Here is a 21426-nt window from a genome sequence, read left to right as displayed (position 1 = left end):
TGTCAAACAAAGGCTGCTTTTGTAGCAGCAGAACTGCATCACATCTGTTGGCTGGACCTGTCACAGACTTTCTTTGTGTGGTATCAACTGCTTCCTCATGTCTCAAGTCTTTGAAAGTATTATACCCCAAACACATTTCTAGTTCATGCCCTAGACCAAGTTCATGCTGTAGATGAAGTTTTTGGTTCATGCTCTTAACTATGTCAATAGAAACTGTGCCTTCAGCTCTACTGTATTCTATTAGGGCTCATGATTCTAGATTCTTGTCCACATAATGTGACATAGTGCAAAAATCTAAACTTACACTCCTAACCTGGAGAAATGGCTTCTTACTGCCAGTGCTAAAAGGAACAAATTATTTATCACACACATAAAAGAGTTCATTCAACAAGCATTTCTATATGAGGCAGTTTTTTGGCTCTGAATATGCAAATATCATAGAGGCTAGTGTATACATGTACATTACTTTCATCTAAGTTACCAATGTTTTTAGAGATAATGTTATGGATGGGAATGTTGTGTATGTTCTTCTTAGTACTGAGAGGCCACATTCCCTTCCCTTCCTTGATGCATATCTCTTTGCCACCCCCCAACTTCTTGTCCCAAGATGCTATTTGGATCTTTCTGTTGACCTGTTCTGCCTTCTCTGCAGCTCTACCGTCTGTGTTGGAGCCTGCGCAACAGCAAAGAGGAACGTATTGACCTGGATGCAGAAGAGAACATCCAAGAAGTCCCTAAGGAGACCATTGAAATAGGTGATTTATGACCCAGAGCAGATCCTAAACCATAAAAGTTACTCCTACAACAACAAGACAACTTTACTGAAGCCCTTCCCTAAATGACTTTAACAGAGCTCAGATGTCCCCGCTCCAGGGCAGTGAGGAGCAGGGTGGGGATGAGATGGATAAGTGGGTTTGGGGAAAGTTAACTCTTGAGTTCAAGGGGAGGAAAGGGTACAGAATCATTCAAGCTCCCTGACCCCTCATATTTAAAAAAAAATTTTGTGGGTACATAGTAGGTGTATATATTTATGAGTTACATGGGGTATTTTGATGCAGGCATGACAAGCACATCATGGAGAATGGGGTATCCACCCCCTCAAGAATTTATCCTTTGAGTTGCAAACAATTCAGTTGCACTCTTAATTTTTTTTTTTTTGAGACTGATTTTCACTCTTGTTGCCCAGGCTGGAGTGCAATGGCACAATCTCGACTCACTGCAATCTCCGCCTCCTGGGTTCAAGCGATTCTCCTGCCTCAACCTCCTGAGTAGCTGGAAATACAGGCTTGCACCACCATGCCTGGCTAATTTTATATGTTTTTAGTAGAGACAGAGTTTCTCCATGTTGGTCAGGCTGGTCTCGAACTCCTGACCTGAGGTGATCTGCCCGCCTTGGCCTCCCAAAGTACTGGGATTACAGGCATGAGCCACCGCACCCGGCCTTGCACTCTTAATTTTAAAATGCACAATTTAATTTTCATTGACGATAGTCACCCTGTTGTGCTATCAAATAGTAGGTTAGTCATTCTTTCTATTTTTTTTGTTGTACCCATTAACCATCCCTACCCCATCCCCAGATCCCCACTACCCTTCCCAGCCTCTGGAAAACATCTCCATGTCCATGAGTTCAATTGTTTTGATTTTTAGATATCACAAATAAGTGAGAACAGAACATGAGATGTTTGTCTTACTGTGACTGGCTTATTTCACTTAACATAATGATCTTCAGTTCCATCTATGTTGTTGCAAATGACAGGGTCTCATTCTTTCTTTATGGCTGAATAGTATTCCATTGTGTATATGTACCCATTTTCTTTATCCATTCATCTGTCGATGGACACTTAGGTTGCTTCCAAATCTTAGCCATTGTAAACAGTGCTGCAACAAACATGGGAGTGCAGATATCTCTTCAATATACTAATCTCCTTTCTTTTGGGTATATACCCAGCAGTGGGGCTGATGAATCATATGGTAGCTGTATTTTTAGTTTCTTGAGGAACCTCCAAACTATTCTCCATACTGGTCATACTAAGTTTCATTCCCACCAATAGTGTACGTCCTCACCAGCATTTGTTAATGCCTGTCTTTTGGATATAAGCTGTTTTAACTGTGATGAGATGATATATCATTGTAGTTTTGATTTGCATTTCTATGATTGATTAATGATGTTGAGCACCTTTTTAAGTACCTGTTTGCCATTTATATATCATCTTTTGAGAAATGTCTATTCAAATCTTTTGGCCATTTTTGATTGGATTCTCACCCCTGATATTTGACAGCACTCAGTGAGTAAGTGTGGGTGAGGAACTTGCCACCTTGCCTTGATTTGAGGAATGGCAGGGGACAAGAGAAGAGTTGGAGCTCTTCTGACATAGCCTGTGAACTAAGGGCAGATGGAGCCAAAGCTATGGTCAGTTCTAGTGACATCAAGGTGAGGGGATAGAGGCCCTTGGGATCTTATGTCATACTGGCTTACAATATCAAATGTAGAAAATCAAATTTCTCTGGAAGACCAATGAAATAATGCTTAGTCAGTGCCTAGAGACTTATCCTGTAAGTTAACACTTTCTTCTACTTCAGTATTGCAACTTTTCCTCTATGTGGGAAACGTGCACACGTGGAGGATGGTTGTGGAGGTGTGTGGTGTGCAGGGCTATGGGGGCTCAAGGTCATATGTGCTTTACCTGGTGCTGGGCTGGAGGCCTCATCACTCCATCTGAAGGAGAGCACAGGTGTGTGTAGCTCAGAACAAGTTCTGAATCTGGCCATCAGGAATACCATAGAATCCTAACTCGGGAAAGAGATCTAGAGATCATTTGGTCTTATCACCTCATTTTATAGACATGTAAATTGAGGCTTAGGGAGGGAGACGATGTGCCTAAGGTCTCAGCTTTGTTACAGTCTGCTCTTGATCTTCGGGGACCTTTCAATTCTCAAATTTGTGATGCTGCAAATACTGGAGGGAGCCTGGAGCCTCAGGAGCTGGCCATGGTGCTGAAAACAGCCCCTTCCTGCTTCCCTGGAGCAAGCAGGCAGGAACATGCCCTCTACTTCTCCTACCTCCAAAAATGTCTCCACACTGTGTGAGAATATCATAGATTTTAAAGGGACATGGATTAAGAGTATTTTGAGTGTCAAAAGGTCTTATTATGGAAGAAGAGATTATTTTTATGCCAGAGGGCAGACTTAACACTGGTGGGTGAAAAGAATTCATCCAATTTTAACTCAGAGTAAGGAGGCAAGGTAGTGCAGAGACAGACTGTGAGATTTGGCATCAGGAAGAACTGGGATTGAATCATGAATTCTCTTCCTACTACTCTGGGAAAGTGATTACATTGTTCTAAAGCTCAGATTTGTCATATTAAAGTACTCTAAATGAAAACCCATGCCTCTTATACTCTGCTATAAGAATTGGCTCTAATTACCACCATCATGATTGCTTTGAAGGAAGAGTTTTCTAATTGAGTTGGTCTGGACAGGGATGAGCAGTATGTGTACATCTGTCAAGGATTCTGTAGAAGGGACTTCCATACTGGCTAGAGATTTGACTTAGTGACTTATGAAGTTCACGGCAGCACTCAAATTCTGTTGTGTCTTCAAGAACTTAGGGTGAAATCAGACTGAACACCCTACGCTATTAAAGCACAATAAACTAAGCTCTCTTGAGGGCTTTTACAGACCATAAGTGTCACATTCACCATGTGAATGTGACAGCAACACAAGGAAGCTTTGCAGGTGCATCATTGTCCCTTTATCATCATCCTCACCACCACCACCACCATCATCATCATTGATAACAGTATGATCATAACATATTTTAATTGCAGACACTTTAGTGATTCATTTCAGCACTGCGTCATCCTCTTAAGGCAGATAATGCAAGTAAAATTCTTCCAATTTTCCTGCCTCTCCAGAACAGGAAAATGTGACACAGAGAATTTCCTAAGATCATTCAACTTTTTTTTTTTTTTTTGAGACAGAGTCTTACTCTGTCAACCCAGGCTGTAGTGCAGTGGTGCAATCTCGGCTCACTTCAAGCTCTACCTCCCGGGTTCACACCATTCTCCTACCTCAGCCTCCCGAGTAGCTGGGACTACAGGCACCCACCACCACGCCCGGCTAATTTTTTGTTATTTTTTTTTAGTAGAAATGGGGTTTCACCATGTTAGCCAGGATGGTCTCAATCTCCTGACTCGTGATCCACCCACCTCGGCCTCCCAAAGTGTTGGGATTACAGGCGTAAGCCACTGTGCCCGGTTGGCCATTCAACTTTTTATTGACCCACAAAGCCATGTATTTCTCACTTGAGGTGGTCAGTGATCCTAGCCTCTTAACTCCTTCTTCCCCACTCTGCTATTTCGGTGGAGTGAGTCAAAGGGGAGAGGTGTGAGTGTGTGAGACAAAAGAGAGAATGGAAAGAGACTTACACTTTTTGACATCTACTGTGTCAAGGGACACGGATTAGGAGTATTTTGAGTGTCAGAAGGTCTCACTGTGGTAGAGGCTGTACCACAATAAGAGCTAGAGGCTCTCTCATTAAATCATTAAATTCTTCGTTAGTACAATGAAGAAGGTATTATTTATCCAATTCTTCTGATACCTGAAGATAAGGGAGGTAAATTAACAAGACCATAAAGCTAGGTTTTGGCCCCAATTCTGACTCATGTGTGAATTTGGTCACTGGGATTCTTTCCAGTTCTAAAATTCTGTGACGTTTTAAAATTCTGTGATGTTTTAAAGCTAAAATTCTGTGAGGCTGGGCATGACTTATATCTGTAATCCCAACACTTTGGGATGCTGAGGTGAGAGGATTGCTTGAGTCCAGGAGTTCAAGACCAGCCTGGGCAACATACTGAGACACTCTACAAAAAGAAAATTTTAACTGGGCATGGTGGCACGCACCTGTAGTCCCAGCTTAGCTACTAAGGAGACCGAGTTGGGGGGATCATTCGAACCCAGGAGTTCATGGCTGTAGTGAGCTATGATTACCCCACTGCACTCCAGCCTGGGCAACAGGGCAAGACTCTGTCTCTTAGAAAATAAAGATAAAATTCAGTGACTTGTAAAAATGGGAAAGTGCTTTGCAGGGTCTGTGACTGTGGTGCTGAAAACACAGTGGGCTTGATCTCTTATCTAGTGAGTGGCAGAGTGGGCATTTAAAACCAGGTTTGTCTACCTCCAGGGCCACACCTGGGCTCAGAGGAGGGAATCAGTTCCCTTGGTGGGTATTCACTTTGAGCATCAGGGCCAGGTGTGGACAGTTTGACTAAGCAGTGTTGATATGTGACATTAGATCCTAAGCCCGGGAAGTATTGCTCATTGCTGCACTGCATCAGGAGCTGTTCAGACCAATTCTTATCACCTGGCTGGGTCTGTTGTGAAGCCTTAGAACTGACAGATATAACTAAAGCATTCCTGAGTCATGCCAGCCAGCCAGATTGCTTTCTGGTGATGTAGTGAACAGATACGAGATTTTGTGTTTCAGAGTTGAGTTTTCCTTCCTATGGCACAATTCCTCAGTCTATTATTAATATGCCTTTATTATAAACTATTATTTGATCTGACTGTTCCAAATCAAAATGAATTTGCACTGGGCCTGACAGAGATAAAACTTAGGCTGGCTGATCCTAAGGATGTAGACAGTAAGATCGTTTTGTCATTAAGTTTATCGGAACATTTTCTACCATTTTCATTCCTTAAAACAAGAAAATATGGGGGAAATTTTGGGAAATTTTTCATTTTTGGGAAATTTCTGCAGAATAGCAGATACTTCATGGTATGGCATCTCCTCTGGAAACTTTTCTAATCCGTCCTGCTTCTGTGTCCAATAATTCTTCTATGCCTTTGACCAGACACAGAAGTTCCTGAGAAGAAAAAAGGATTCTTCAGGAGAGCCTATGACCTATTTTGTGGGCTGGAGCAGCAGAATGCACCCAAGATGACTGAGGAAGAGGAGAAAGCCATGAAGATGAAGATGACGGACACCTCTGAGAAGCCTTTGTGGAGGACAGTGGCGAACGTCAATGGCATCATCCTGGTGACCGTGGCTGTCTTTTGCCATGCATATTTTGCCTGAGTCCTGTAGATTCACCATGGCTGGACTCTTCCTCACCTCCCTTTAGTCTCGTCCTGTGGTGTTGAAGGGAAACCAGCCAGTTGTAAATTTTGCCCAGGTGGATAAATGTGTACATGTGTAATTGTAGGCTAGCTAGAAGAAAATCATTAGTTTGCTGTTAACTTATGCATTTGAAGCCAGTGTGATGCAGCCATCTGTACCCACTGGAGCTGCAGAAGGACAGTCCACTCAGTCACATCCAGAAAAAGGCAGACTAAGAATCAGAAGCCATATGATGTCTGATGTGAGTCTGTCTCAGGTAGATTCCGGGTGTCAGTGTGGTTTATAATCCTTGAATATTGTTTTAAGAACTTTGGTCTCCCTGGTTCCTGCCACTTTTTCTGTCCATCCTCCTCCCCATTTTTTTTAAAAAGAAAACTATTTTCCCCCATCATATCCCTCTCGAGTTTTGCCTGGACTTTCCCTCTCAAGTGTGTCAATCGGATAAACTGAGGAATGCATGGAAGCTGAGGATGGAGCTTGATGGGCTCCCTGTCCTGGGTGTTTGTTCTTTGAAGTGGAGGCCTGAGGAAGTTAGTACTTCCACAAAAGGGAGGGACTTGGGTCCCAGCCTCAAGCTAGTTGGGGAGGCAGATAGCCTGAGTCCAGGGAATTTTCTGGGCTTCTTAAAATGTCCATTGTGAGTTTCCTGTGTTTGGGATTCCACTCATTTTGGCATTCACAGTGCCTGGAATGTCTTAGATTTTCAGCAATGCTTGTTGAATAAATGAATGACACAGGCATTTATTTATGAATCTTTGCTTTCTTTTTACATAAGCCTGGCCCTTAGTTAACCTTTTTGTGGCTACACAAAATACGCCCACTGGTTACTAATGACTTGGGATGCATTTGTCAAACTGATTATATCAGTTTTCTAGGGGTGTCATAACAAAGTAGCACAGACCAGATGGCTCAAGCAGCACACATTTATGTTTTCACAGTTCTAGCCACTAGAAGTTGGAGCCCAAGGTGTCAGCAGGGTTGGTGTTTACTGAGGCCTCTCTCCTTGGCTTGCAGGTGGTCATATCTCACTGTCTTCCACAGCCTTCCTTTTGTGTCCTAAATCTACTCTCTTATAAGGACATCAGTCATATTGGATTAGGACCCATCCTTCATTTTAATCACCTCTTTAAAGCCCCTACCTCCAATACAGTCACACTGTGAGAAACTGAGGGTTAGGAATTCAGCAAGTGAGTCTTGAGGAGATAGATATTAAACAAACCCACAACACAGATAAAGTATGCATTTTGGGGATTTCCAAGTCAGAGGCTCCCGTTAAAAAGGTAAACTGAGGCAGATATTTTGCAGCAAAAGGAAATAGAATTACAAACTGAACATACATGGGTGAGGCAAGGCGGGGGGTGGGGGGCCAAGGCCTTTGGGTAGGCTGATCACAGGGTTTTTCAACAATAAATCATTGGGAATGCGTTTGTTGCTCCCAGGACCCTGGCACCTTGACTCCGGGACTATAGCACGTCAGCAAATACAAGTAAAGCCCAGCACTCTGATTTGCACTTATGCCAATCTGAAATATCTGGTGTTTAGTTTGATTTTTTGAGTGCAGGTTCATTCAAGGACCAGCCTTCCCTTGTGCTCAGGGTGAAGTAGAACCAGAAAACATTATTATCCATTCCCAGAAGTCTTGGAAGAGCCTTAGTAGAAAAGCAGAAGCTGCTTTGACTGTGAAAATATTTGATTCCTATCAGTTTTTGGTCAGAAGATATCCACCTAGACCAACCTGAGGAGAAGGCTCAGAGTACAGATATACTCCGAGCAATGTGATCAATGTCCCTGAACCTTCATTTTTCATCTGAAAACAGAGATATAAATGCCTGACTCACAGATTTAAATGTTATACATTGATAGCATTTATCAATATAACATTTATTTAAATAAGTAGGTGCTCAATAGATGTTGGTCTTCTAACTTTCCATCCCCATTCCAGGGTCTTCAGAATTGAAAGAGAGATGTTGTATCACTGTTAGAAGGCTGCCTTGGGAAATTCTGCAGCAGGGAGGAGTGATTCTCAGCCCCTGCACCATGACTGCCAAGTTCCTCACCTTGGCTGAGTCCCTAAATCCCTCTGAACCTCAGGTTCCTCCAAGCACAATGCAGACTTCACAGAGCTGTTGTAAAGATTAGATGAGGTCAACTGATACTGCTTAAAAGGCCTGGTCCATAGAAGATGCCCAATAAACATTACTGCTTTCCCCCTCACCCTACTGCCTGAAAAAATATACCCGTGAGACTGACTTTGAGGACCAGTGTGGGCAAGGGGTTGCGCATATAAAATATTTGATGAGTACCAAGCACAAAAATCAAGCTGGTAAAATATCAGGCCTTGCCCCAGAAAGACAAATACCACATGATCTCACTGATATGTACAATCTTAAAAAGTCAAACTCAGAAGCAGAGAGTAGAATGATGGTTATCAAGGGCTGGGGGAGGGAGGGACTGGGGAGATGCTGGTCAAATGATACAAAGGTTTAGTTGGGTGGAATAAGTTCAGAACATCAATTGTACAATATATCAGTTATAGTTAACAGCAATATACCACATACTTGAAATTGCTGAGAGTAGTGTAAGTGTTCTACCACAAAAAAATGTGCAGTAATAGATGTTAATTACCTTAATTTAGTCATTCCACAATATGTACATATATAAAAACATGTTGTATGCCATAAGTATATGTAATTATTATTTGTGAATTTAAAAAATAAAAATAATTTCCAAAAAATGTGACAGGCATTGGACATGTAGAGGAGAGGCCAGAATTAAGCAGATGGGCCCTAAAAGTCAATGGAGTCAGATTTTTCTTTCCCTTGGTGTTATAACGTGCCTCAGCCATACCTACACACCTTTGGCTTCAGAAAAGACTTTTGGTCCTAACACAGCTCTACAAATCTCAAAGGAGGAACTGGGGAAAAGGTTTCTCCATTCTTCCAGTGTTGGTGAGGAAATGTAGCCCCTTTAGAAGTTAACTGTATATAGTGGTTTTCAAAATGTGATCTTCAGACCAGCAGCTGCAAAATCATCTGGGAACTTGTTAGAAACGCACATTCTCAGGCCCTATTCCAGACCTACAAAGTAAAAAACGTCAGGGGAGGGGGTGCGTCCCCCAAATCTGTGTTTCAACAAGCCCTCCAGGGGTTCTGATGCAAGCTATAGTTTGAGAATCACTACTCTAAGCAGCCCTTGGTCTGGTTCTGAACTGCATGTGTGTGTGCTGCCAGCACTCTTGTGTGAAGAAGGCCCCTTTATCAGATGGGTTTTTGCTACCAGTTTTCCAAGCATGGGATAAATGGTATTAAATTGCCTGTTTTTTCACTGAGTGGCTCTCAGGACTTCAAAAGCTGGCTGGTTTAAGGATGCAACTTGGGGCTCTAGGGCTGAATGGTACTTATCTGAGTCCCTTGGAGCCAGTCACACAACACTGGCCCCACCGACCTCATCCACACCTCCCTAATCCCATCCCCACCAAACTACCAAGACAATGCCACCTCACTGAAACAACTTCATCCGTCAAATTATAATTTGGAGGTCAGGTGAGATTTTCTTTGGACAGGATAGGACGGATGTTAAGAAGCCCCTCTCTTCCAGGCAAGCACACTTACACTTTTCTCTTGAGGTTCACTTTTGTGAAGGAGGACAAGAAAACACAAGCTGCAGCACCTCTTTTAGGAGATGGTGACTTTAGCACTAGGAAAGAGTGTTCCAGTGAGTTCCAGAGTAGGAATGTCAGTGAGGGAACAGCAATGCCTGGCACAGCTACACACAAGCAAAGCAGTGGTCTCAGGTAGGTCAAAGGCCCCAGGACCAACTTCACTCTGTAGCGACAGAGGCCTGGCTTTGCATTTTGAGAGATTCCTTTTGAAATAGGCATCTATAAAGATTTTGCCTGATAAGGCATGATTTTTCAGTTCTATAAACTGAGGATTGATAAGCAGTCATTCAATCCCATATAGAATACCATCATCTTCTTTTTTTTTTTTTTTTTTTTTGAGACAAGAGTCTTGCTCTGTTGCCCAGGCTGGAGTGCAGCGGTATGATCTCGGTTCACTGCAACCTCCGCCTCCTGGGGTCAGCAGGGGTGATTCTCCTGCCTCAGCCTCCCAAGTAGCTGGGATTACAGGCATGTGCCACCATGCCTGGCTAATTCTTTGTATTTTTAGTAGAGACAGTGTTTCACTGTGTTAGCCAGGATGGTCTCGATCTCCCCATGTCATGATCCACCCACCTCGGACTCCCAAAGTGCTGGGATTACAGGCGTGAGCCACTGCTCTCAGCCTAGAATACCATCTTCAATTTGAGGAAATGAATAGTGCCCCTGAAATTATTGTAGCATAATTAATCATTTGCTCACCATAAGTAACTCAGTATATTCTAATGGGGCATTGTACAGGCAGTTACTCACCTCATGTTTACTGGTGGCTCTGCAGTTGAAATAATCCCTAAACTTACCTATATTTTAAAAAATTGTTCAAGTTGCTAGATCCAATTATCAACTATCCTGGCCTCCTGCTTCCTGACCCATATCTTGTGCTAACTAAGCTCACCATAGATATATTTAGTATTTGTCTAAAATCTCTGGAGAACAGGGAATCAGGATGTTATGGGGTTTTAATGTTTTTATTTTTATCAAAGGAATACATTTTAATTTATGGGACTATAATGCAGGTTAATATAGCATCTGCATGGCATCTTTCGTGTATGTAGCTCCCATCCCGTTTTCAAAGAGTCCTCATCACAACCACGAGGTAGGGAGATGCTACAAGCACCAAGGTCCTCATTTTTCAAAAAACCAAAATACACAGTTGAGACAAAATAATTTGCCAAAATATACACAGCAAATCATTGGCAAAACCAGAAACCGAATCCAGGACAGTCTAGATATTTTCCACTATCCACCCCTTCCAGTGGCTTTCCTTCCTCTCCCTTTCAAAACTCAAAACATAACACAAGCTTCATGTCAGATCCAGTCCTCCAGGGAATGCCAGCCATGTGAAATTCTTCTCTTTTCCCTCTCCTCTGCCTCACTTCAGGAGACTGAGAAGGCACTACAAATAGCGCTCTGTGGTTTCCTTCCTTCTATGAGAACAAGCCATCCCTTTACCTCGTGAACCATATTTATATGCAGGAACCACTCTCAGTTCTTTTCTAAGTTCTCCTGAAACCAGCCAATACTAACATCATGATTTTTTCAATGGGATTATATTACAACATAATTGAGATTTCACAAGTGTAATTAAAAGAATGAATTAAATTTAAATGAAAGAATTTCCTCCTAAGAAAATGGTTCAACAAAAAGTACACATCTGTCAGCTAGAAGTGTTAGGTGCTAACACTTGGAACAGAGATCACCTACCCTAATCTTTGTCAAACTGATTAGATTCTGTTCTGTGTTTTCTTAAGATTCTGTATTTGTCCAGTTGGTATCAATTTATCACACGGCCAATGAACTCTATTTATTATTTTCTTGATTCTTGATGCTCTGGTATTTCGGTGATCATGCAGACTCAGGGAAAGACTGCTTTTCCCAGCAGCTTCTGCTTTTCTACCTTACAGATGTTAAGGTCTGCTTTTCTATCTTACGGATAGGAAAGAGCTTGCCTGGGAGCGTGTCTTTCGTATACAAACCAACCAGTCCCAAGTCTATCACCCCAAATCAACTCCATATCCAACTTCCACACACCAAGCCAGTATTTCCTCTGCACTGAATAATCCTGGGACCAGGCACGAGGCAACTGGAGACCAATTCAATAGTCCAAAGCCCACTGGAACTGTTCAAACTAGTCAATCCTAAACCATTTACTCTGCCCTGTTCTGCCTTTCCCAAGGAAACTCCAACTAAGGTGCTGGCCCATTCCTTTACTCCTTTCTGCCTCCTAACGACACCAGTGCTTTCCCTATGGCCCTATGTGGCATATGACTGTCCCCTCTCTGGGATCTGAGAGTATAATAAACTTCATCCTTTCAGACCTTGTTCTCTCCTCCTGGGGCCATACCAACTTGACCATATCTTACCCAACACCTACATGCTTAGAACAAAATCCCTTCCACTTCCTATAGTTAGCTCAAAGGGCTGCAGGACACCGTCAGCGTGTTGATCAGGAATTGCACCATCATTTCCTTAAAAGGCCATCCATCTCTTTCTCAACCTTTCTTCTGGCCCCTTTACCTTCTCTTATTCTCTCTTTGTGCCCATTCTTCTCCACTCATTCCTTATTTCCTGGTCCAGTTACTTTATGGACCTCAGTGAACATACATCACCAGTCTCTACCTTCACTTTTCATCCCTTTCCTCCCATATGCTGCGGAGCCCTCTGAAATTATTCAAACTAGCCAATCCTGCTTACCTTGCTTTATGCATGTCTTCGCACAAAGCCATAATAAATGCCCTTGTCCATGTTTTTCTCCCATTCCCCTGCCTCCTGAGCAACCCTGGGTCTTCCCCATGTGGACTTTTGTGGTGTGGTGTGCCCCTTCGCCTTAGGAACTATAAATTACAAACTATCTTTCCAATGGCAATTGTCTTCTGATCTGTTGGCCTCACCATACCTCAATAATAGCAAAAACTACATTAAAAAAAGAAATGGAGTTCTCTATGCTTTTGAAGTTGATAATTTAAAAGAGATTGTGGTAACTTTAGGATGTTAAATCGAATCCCCATGGTCATCACAAAGGATATATCTAAGATTATACATAAAATGAAATGAGAAAATAAAAAGTTTACTATAAAAAATCTAAACACAAAAGGCGACAGTAATGAGGGAAATAGACTAAAAGGTATAACATATAGAAAACAAATAGCAAAATGGCAGAAATAAGTTCTTTCTTATCAGTAATTTGTTTGTATGTAAATGAATTACATCAAAAGGTAGAGATCATCAGAATGGGTAATAAAAACACGATTAAACTGTGTGTTATTCATGAAGCATCCACTTTAGATCCAAAGACAGAAATAGACTGAAAGTGCAGGGATGGAAAAAGAGATTCCATGCCAATGGTAACCAAAAGAGAGTTGAGCTATATCAGAAAAATTAGGGCCGGGCACGGTGCCTCAAGCCTGTAATCCCAGCACTTTGGGAGGCCGAGACGGGCGGATCACGAGGTCAGGAGATCGAGACCATCCTGGCTAACACGGTGAAACCCCGTCTCTACTAAAAAATACAAAAAACTAGCTGGGCAAGTGGCGGGCGCCTGTAGTCCCAGCTACTTGGGAGGCTGAGGCAGGAGAATGGCGTGAACCCAGGAGGCGGAGCTTGCAGTGAGCTGAGATCCGGCCACTGCACTTCAGCCTGGGCGACAGAGCGAGACTCCATCTCAAAAAAAAAAAAAAAAAAAAAAAAAAAAGAAAAATCAGAAAACAAGACCTTAAAAACGGTTAAAAGAGGGCTGGGCGTGGTGGCTCATGCCTGTAATCCCAGCACTTTGGGAGCTGGAGGCAGGTGGATCACTTGAGGTTAGGAGTTCGTGACCAGTACGGCCAACATGGTGAAACCCCATCTCTGCTAAAAATACAAAAAGTAGGCAAGCATGGTGGTGGGCACCTGTAGTCCTAGCTATTGGGAGGCTGAGGCAGGAGAATCACTTGAACCTGGGATGTGGAGGTTGCAGTGAGACAAGATCCACTCCAGCCTGGGTGACAAAGTGAGACTCCATCTCAAAAAAACAAAACAAAACAAAAACTGCTAAAGGAAACAACAACATTATATATATTGATAAAAGGGTCAGTTCATTAAGAAGATATAACCATTATAAACATATTGATAAAGATCCTCTCAAACAAACTTTAGTCAGGCTCCTCTGAGCCCTCTGTTTGACTAGGCCCAAGATTTGGGCTTCCATGTTCATCTTGGCATCACCCAGTTTTAGCAAGAATCCTTTCAAGTCGATTTAGCCAGACTCCCCCATCCTCAATATCAGATCACCTTTGATATCTGATCATCCTCCTCATCTCCCACCGTTCTTCAGGTGATATCTGACTACTTTGGCCTGTCTTCAGCAAAAATCCTGTTTGGTTAGTTTAGCAAGCATCACCTTATGTGCTTAGTAATTTTCCATCTACTAACTCTCTAACCCTCTGTTCCATTTTTCCTTGTTGTATTTAAAGTTGAACCCAATCTCTCCCCTACTGCAAAAACCCATTGCAGTAGTCACTACACCTATTGCAATAGTGCTAAATAAGGTCTGCTTTACTGTTTGAACAAGTGCCAGAATAACATTTTTTCTTACACAATGTGCACCAAACCACAGAGCTTCAGCACACATGAAGCAAATATTGATAGAATTGAAGATGATAGAAGAGTTAGATAATTCTACAATAATAGTTGGAGACTTCAATATACCACTTTCAATAATGCACAGAACATCTAGAAAGATCAAGAAGGAAATAAAGGACTTGAACAACATTATAAACCAAGCCTAACATATATTCAGTCTAACAGCAAAATGCACATTCTGCCCAAGTGCACATGGATATTCTCCAGGATTGACTGTATGTTAGGGCATAAAACAAGTCTCAATAAATTTTAAAAGATTGAAGTCATCAAATTATCTTTTCCAACCAACATGGAATGAAATTACAAATTAATAATAGAAGAAAAAACTCAAAAATTCACAAATATATGGAAATTAAATAACATGCTCTTAAATGACCAATGTGTCAAAGAAATCACAAGGGAAATTAGAAAATACTTAGAGATGAATTAAAATGAAAATGTAACATACCAGAACTAAAGGGATGCAGCTTAGGTAGTGCTCAGAGCACAGCTACTCAAGTATCTAAATATTTATACAACTATTTTTTTTCCTCATCTTTAAAACAATGATGGGCTGATTATTTTTAAAATACAACACACTGGGCAGGGCGAGGTGGCGCACGCCTGTAATCCCAGCACTTTGGGAGGCTGAGACGGGCAGATCACGAGGTCAGGAGTTCAAGACAAGCCTGGCCAACACGGTGAAACCCCCTCTCTACTAAAAATACAAAAATTAGCCAGGAATGGTGGTGTGCGCTTGTAATCTCAGCTTCTCAGGAGGCTGAGGCAGGAGAACCGCTTGAACCCGGCAGGCAAAGGTTGTGGTGAACCGATATGGCACCACTGCACTCCAGCCTGGGCGACAGGGCAAGACTCTGTCTCAGGGGAGGGGGGGAATACAACACACTGACAAGTGGTCTATTTTAAACTCAGTTCTGGATTGTTGTCTGTTAAGGCTATTGCTTGGGATAAAAAAAACAAAGGGAGGAGGAGAAACAAGAACAGATACAAGAAATAGAAGCAGTAGCATAGGAAAATGAAAAGAAACAAGAAAATAATGACAAGCAGAAGAAAAACCAGACTGGAAAAAAAAGGAAAAAGAACAGGCAAGGAAATCAGGAGGCCTATTCTACATTTTGTCCCCTCCCTGATTCATGAAATTTGAAAAAGTCCAAGACTATCCCAACAGAAAATAAGCAAAAAGATACACAAATACCCCCTCCTCCAAACTTTAATAATGACGCAATGCTGCCACTGACACCTGTCTCAGGCCCCAGCAGGAGAAGGGCGTCCTCAGGGAGAGGAGGACCGCGCCTCTCTTGGAGACCATCGCTGTCACTAATGCCTCCATCGCCCACCACCGGCAGTGCAGCCCCCGATAGCGCCCCATAACTCGTCCCCGCCTAGGACACTGCAGCACCCGATTGCGCCTGCAACCTGCCCCCTGCCACTGGCAGTGTAGCCCAGGATAACGCCCTCAACCCGCTCCCTGGTGTTGGCAGTGCAGCCACAGATAGCGCCCCCAACCAGCCTCCTCCCACGGGAAGTGACTTCCTGGATAGCGCCCCCAAACAGACTCCCGCCTCGGGCAGTGACACCCGGGGTAGGTCACCCAACCCAGCCCCTGTCGCAGAGAGTGCAGCACCAGATAGCGCCCCTAACACGCCCCCCGCCACGGCGGTGTAGCCCAGGATAGCGCCGCCAACCCCCCACTCGACGCGGCAGTGTAGCCCCTGATAGTGCACCCAATCTGCCACCCACCCAGCAGTGAAACCCCGAATAGCGAACCCAACATACTCCCTGCCGGGCAGTGCAGCTCCCTAATAGCACCCAACTCGCCCCCCAACCCCCGCCACTGGCAGTCCGCCCCTAATAATGCCCCCAACACATTCCTGGCTGTGGGCAGTGCAGCCCATAGACAGCACCCCCAACCAGCCTCCAGCCACGGGCAGTGACACCTCGCATATCACACCCAACAAGTTTCCCGCCATGGGCACTGATGTCCCAGGTAGCACCCCAACCTGTGCCCCGCCGCCACCAGCGTAGCCACGGATGGCACCCCCAACAAGCTCCCCACGCCACTGCGGGAAATGACACCCGGGATAACGCACCCAAGCCTCCCACGCCGTGGGCAGAGCAACACCCACTACTGCCCCTAACACACTCCCCACACAAGATGGCGCCCCCAATACTCTCCTTGCTTCTGGCAGTGTAGTTTGCGATAGTGCATCCAACCCGTGCCCCCTGCCCCCGCCGCCCCTCACCCCTCGCCCCTCGCCCCCTGCTGCAGGCAGTGCGCCCTGGATAGCTCACATACTCCACCACCTTTCTACCACTGTAGCTGCACTGTACTCTCCCTCACTGCCACCAGCTGCAGCCAGGAGAGCCATGCTGTTGCAGGCTCAAGCCTCCAGCGTGCAACCGGGGATGACTCCTCCTCTAAGCTGGGGTCGGAGCAGACGGGTGAGCAGAAGGAGAAAAACCCGGACTGGCGAGACTCTCTCTTACCAGGTTATGCAAATTAGGTTTCTGGACTACATGTTCTGATTGGATGAGAGAAAACTCTTTAGGTCTACTATGATTGGGCTTTATTTTCATGTTCTGACTGGATGAGAGGAAGTCTTAGGATAACCAATCAGAACATGATAACAAAGTCCAGAATCTGGGCCCATATGTCAAAATAATAAGGTTTTTTGGAACATTGATCTGTCTTTAACAAGAAAAAAAATTGTAAAGAGTTATAGTTACGAAAATCCTACCTTATAGTCAAATTAATTAAAACTGGATAGATTTATAAATTTTATTAAAAAGTAACTTTAGCATTAAAGATGCATTAATGCAAAAATAAAATTTAGTTTTGTGTTGAATTCTTTCTTTTGAGAAATCCAAGAACTCTTTCTTGGGGTCTGGATTAGGACCCCTTTGCAGTAACACCGCCACCCCCAGCCCTCGCCTCCTTCCTGGCCTCCACTGGGAGGCGCTCCCCTGGAGAAGCAGCTGCCGCTGGCCCCCACCAGACTCAGCACTTGGCTCTCTGGGTCTGTGGCCAGTAGCCACAGAGATGGAGACTCGGTTCCTTCAGCAATGTGTGTTCCTACTGTGCGTCTGGCACAGAGCGAGGTCCTGGGGGTGGGGCCCTGTCCTCCAAGAGCTCACCCTAAGTCACAGAAGCCCATTTTTATGGAGGATTTACTATGCAGACTGTAATTCTTACCACAACCCAGTCATCAGTGCTGTTATTATCCCCATGTGAAGTACCCAAAAAACAAGGTCCAGAGAGGGGAAGGGATTTGTCCAGGTTCACACAGCTCATCAATGTTGGAGCTGATAACAAATCCTCTGAATTGAACCATTTATTAATAGGCATTGATGTTCTTTTTTGTTTGTTTGTTTGTTTGTTTTGAGACAGAGTTTCGCTCTTGTTGCCCAGACTGGAGTGCAATGGTGTGATCTTGGCTCACCACAACCTCTGCCTCCAAGCGATTCTCCCACCTCAGCCTCCCAAGCAGCTAGGATTACAGGCATGTGCCACCATGCCTGGCTCATTTTGTATTTTTAGTAGAGATGGGATTTCTCCATGTTGGTCAGTCTGGTCTCAAACCTCCAATATCAAGTGATCTGCCGACCACAGCCTCCCAAAATGCTGGGATTACAGGTGTGAGCCACCGCGTCAGGCCTGGGCATTGATCTTCTAGAGACAAAATAAACCATGTTGTCTTCAAGCATATTGAGTTTGCTGTTGATCACCACAGCTACATCATCTTTCTGTTTCATGAGTGATTGCCTGGCATATCTGCCCAACATCTCTGTGTATTTATACTGACGTGTGTCTTCTATAGTTTATCCAATCTTCATTTCTAAACTCTTCTGTGAAGTCCACAGAAATTAAGTATGAGTTTCTTGTACTATAGAAAGTTCGGCATTCCTTGGGTAGGTATTGTTTAGGTGCACTTGCTTTTCTGGGTCACCTTTTGCTGAAAAGTGTCAGTCTTTGAGAGGAGGGGGGTGTCCTTTCCTGCCAGGGTGTCTTTGTGTAGATGGAGACGCAGACAGTGTTGTGTGACGGTGAAGGGTCACAGTGGGCTGCAGAGGTTTAAAGGCGACCCACAGGCAGGTCCAGCCAAGGCAGAGGTTACAGAAAGGACAAGCAGATGTGAGCAGGTCCCTGGGGCATCATGAATACAGTGGCCCCTTCATCTACTCCCTTGGAAAATGGATTTATTCCAGGATAGACCATGTCTATCCAAAGGCAAAACAGTCAGTAGTTCTAGGTGCCCCCAACCAGTCCTCAGTGCCGTCTATGGAAGTCCAGTGAAAAGAGCCTATGGGGACAGCGCTTGCCCATCTACTCATGTGGACGAGGACTGGGTGCTTTGTGAGGAGCGAAGAAGACAGTATGGAGGAGTTCATGGAGTCAGAGGGACTCGACATGATCATATTCCATGGCTCAGAGCAGCCACACATGGGACATTCAGCATCTGTAAGGGGACCATGCAGCAGAGGCTGACAGTGGAGAGTACAGTACACACAAAGACACGCCAGTGTTTGGTGAGAGCGACTTGATCCAGATCAGCAAAAGAGAAGTGATCGATATACACAGCAGCATGCAAATGGCGACTATGGGATAGCAATGGCTGATGTCAGGCTGCTGGCAGAGAGCGCAAGACATGACTGAAACACCATTGGCCACAAGTCCACAGAGGTCTTGGAGCTGACCTGGATGCTTCCTTTGAAGTTGGTAAGGTTGTACATTTATAACTATGATATTGGCTGCTTTTTTTTTTTTTTCTTTGACGGAGTCTTGCTCTGTCGCCAGGCTGGAGTGCAGTGGTGTGATCTCGGCTGACTGCACCCTCCGCCTCTGAGGTTCAAACAATTCTCCTTCCTCAGCCTCCCGAGTTGCTGGGACATCAGGTGCACACCACTACGCCCAGCTAATTTTTATATTTTTAGTAAAGATGGGGTTTCACCATGTGGGCCAGGATAGTCTTGATCTCTTGACCTCATGATCCACCCACCTCCGCCTCCCAAAGTGCTGGGATTACAGGCGTGAGCCACCATGCCCGGCCAAGCTGCTGGATGCTGTTATTATCTGCAGTTATGTCCCCACTCCCACAGGTGCAAGAGAAGATCTGTTTGCCTACTGAGAAGACCCGATACCTCCTGAGAGGCGAACAGAGGTGCTCAGGCTAAGCCAGTTTGTGACACAATAAGCATATCCACATTGGTGAGAAGATAAGAAGAGCCCAGTGGATGTGGAGCTCCATGGAGAAGGAGACCAAGGTCAGGTCAGGATGGGGAGGCTTCCCATGGGCAATAATGTGCCTGGGGCCACCCCCTGTGCTCATGGCAGTGGGGAAACAATTCTTGCTGTCTCACACATAACACTGTGCACATGGTAACACACGCACTCGCTTGATCACGGCATCTACTGGGACTGACCAAGAGGCTGAACAGCCACAACCATAACACTAGAGGGCCACATGACTGTGCTTGCAGGAACTGAGATGATGCAGAAACCCTGTTGCCGAGACTTCTGGAGGTCCAGGATTGTCTCAGCCTTGAAGATTAGAGAAGACACAAAATGAACAGGGCTGTGGCTAGAGAGTCTCCCAGCTCAAGTATGAAGCCACAAAGAAAAGGAAGAACGGGCCGGGTGTGGTGGCTCACGCTTGTAATCCCAGCACTTGGTAGGCCGAGGTGGGTGGATCACGAGGTCAGGAGGTTGAGACCATCCTGGCCAACATGGTGAAACTCCGTCTCTACTCAAAATACAAAAATTAGCTGGGCGTGGTGGCATGCTTCTGTAGTCCCAGCTACTCGGGAGGCTGAGGCAGGAGAATCACTTGAACCTGGGTGTCAGAGGTTTCGGTGAGCCAAGATCGCGCCACTAGCACTCCAGCCTGGCAACAGAGCTAGACTCCGTCTCAAAAAACAAAAACAAAAAAGAAACAAAAAAAAAACCAAACAGCTGCCTGAGGCCGAGTGCGGTGGCTCATGCCTGTAATTCCAGCACTTTGAGAGGCTGAGGTGGGTGGATCACTTGAGGTTAGGAGTTCGAGACCAGTCTGGCCAACATGGTGAAACCCCATCTCTACTAAAAATACAAATATTAGCTGGGCGTGGTGGCACATGCCTGTAATCCCAGCTACTCAGGAGGCTGAGGCAGGAGGATTGCTTGAGTCCAGGAGGCGGAGGTTGCGTAAGCCAAGATTGAGCCACTGCACTCCAAACTGGGCAATACAGCAAAACTCCATCTCAAAAACAACAACAACAACAAAACAGGCTGAGTGCATTGGCTCACACCTGTAATCCTAGAACTTTGGGAGGCCGAGGCGGGAGGATCACCTGTGGTCAGGAGTCTGAGATCAGCCTGCCCAACATGAGGAAACCCCATCTGTACTGAAAATACAAAAATTAGGCGTGGGGGTGCATGCCTGTAATCAATCCCAGCTACTCGGGAGGCTGAGGCATGAGAAACACTTGAACCCAAGAGGTGGAGGTTGCAGTGAGCTGAGATCACACCACTGCACTCCAACCTGGGTGACAGAGCACGACTCTGTCTCAAAGACAAACAAACAAGCAAAAAACCAAAACACCTGCTGTAGTGGAAATGGATTGAGGGCCTGGAGCTTCACCTGGCAAGCTCCTCTTTTCCAACCCCCATCCACTCCCAGTAGCCTCAAGGAGATCAGCAGGAATCCCCTAGCTCTGAGAAGCACAGCTGATAAGCATTGAAGTGAGCTGCTGTTGCTGGTAGACAGGGGCTGCTGTGTTAAGAAGCTGGGAATGCTTTCTATGGCTAGGCACTTGGAGCCAGGTCTTTCTTGTTTTTCTAAATGGCAGGCACACTTGGTTTTGTTGCAGTTTGCAGAGGAGTCAGCAGGGTGAGTGCTTGGAGTGGATCTCGTTGCAGCTCCAGACCCTGCCCATTGGGTCATATTCCTTTCAGGATATTTGACCTCTGACCAGCCAGCGTCATTAGCCCACTGCCCCCTGGCCTGTGAGCAGCACCCCCAACCTCTGCCCCTTCTTCCCTCTCAACCAGGTG

At 44.9% G+C, this 21426-nt stretch overlaps 1 protein-coding gene across 1 annotated transcript in view; it reads left to right on the top strand.

The window, feature by feature from the left end:
- The window catches only part of SLC5A1 (solute carrier family 5 member 1), a 71814-nt gene extending 64956 nt beyond the window's left edge, over window positions 1-6858 (top strand). The window contains exons 14-15 of the mRNA XM_050806953.1: window positions 653-755; window positions 5853-6858. Of these exons, the coding sequence (XP_050662910.1) occupies window positions 653-755; window positions 5853-6076 (327 nt within the window). The 3' untranslated portion in view covers window positions 6077-6858. The remainder of the gene's footprint in view (window positions 1-652; window positions 756-5852) is intronic.
- The last annotated feature ends 14568 nt before the right edge of the window (window positions 6859-21426 follow it).

This window comes from Macaca thibetana, chromosome 10, assembly GCF_024542745.1.
Source record: "Macaca thibetana thibetana isolate TM-01 chromosome 10, ASM2454274v1, whole genome shotgun sequence".
NCBI classification, from domain to species: Eukaryota; Metazoa; Chordata; class Mammalia; order Primates; family Cercopithecidae; genus Macaca; species Macaca thibetana.
This window is presented reverse-complemented; position numbering and strand designations above follow the sequence as displayed.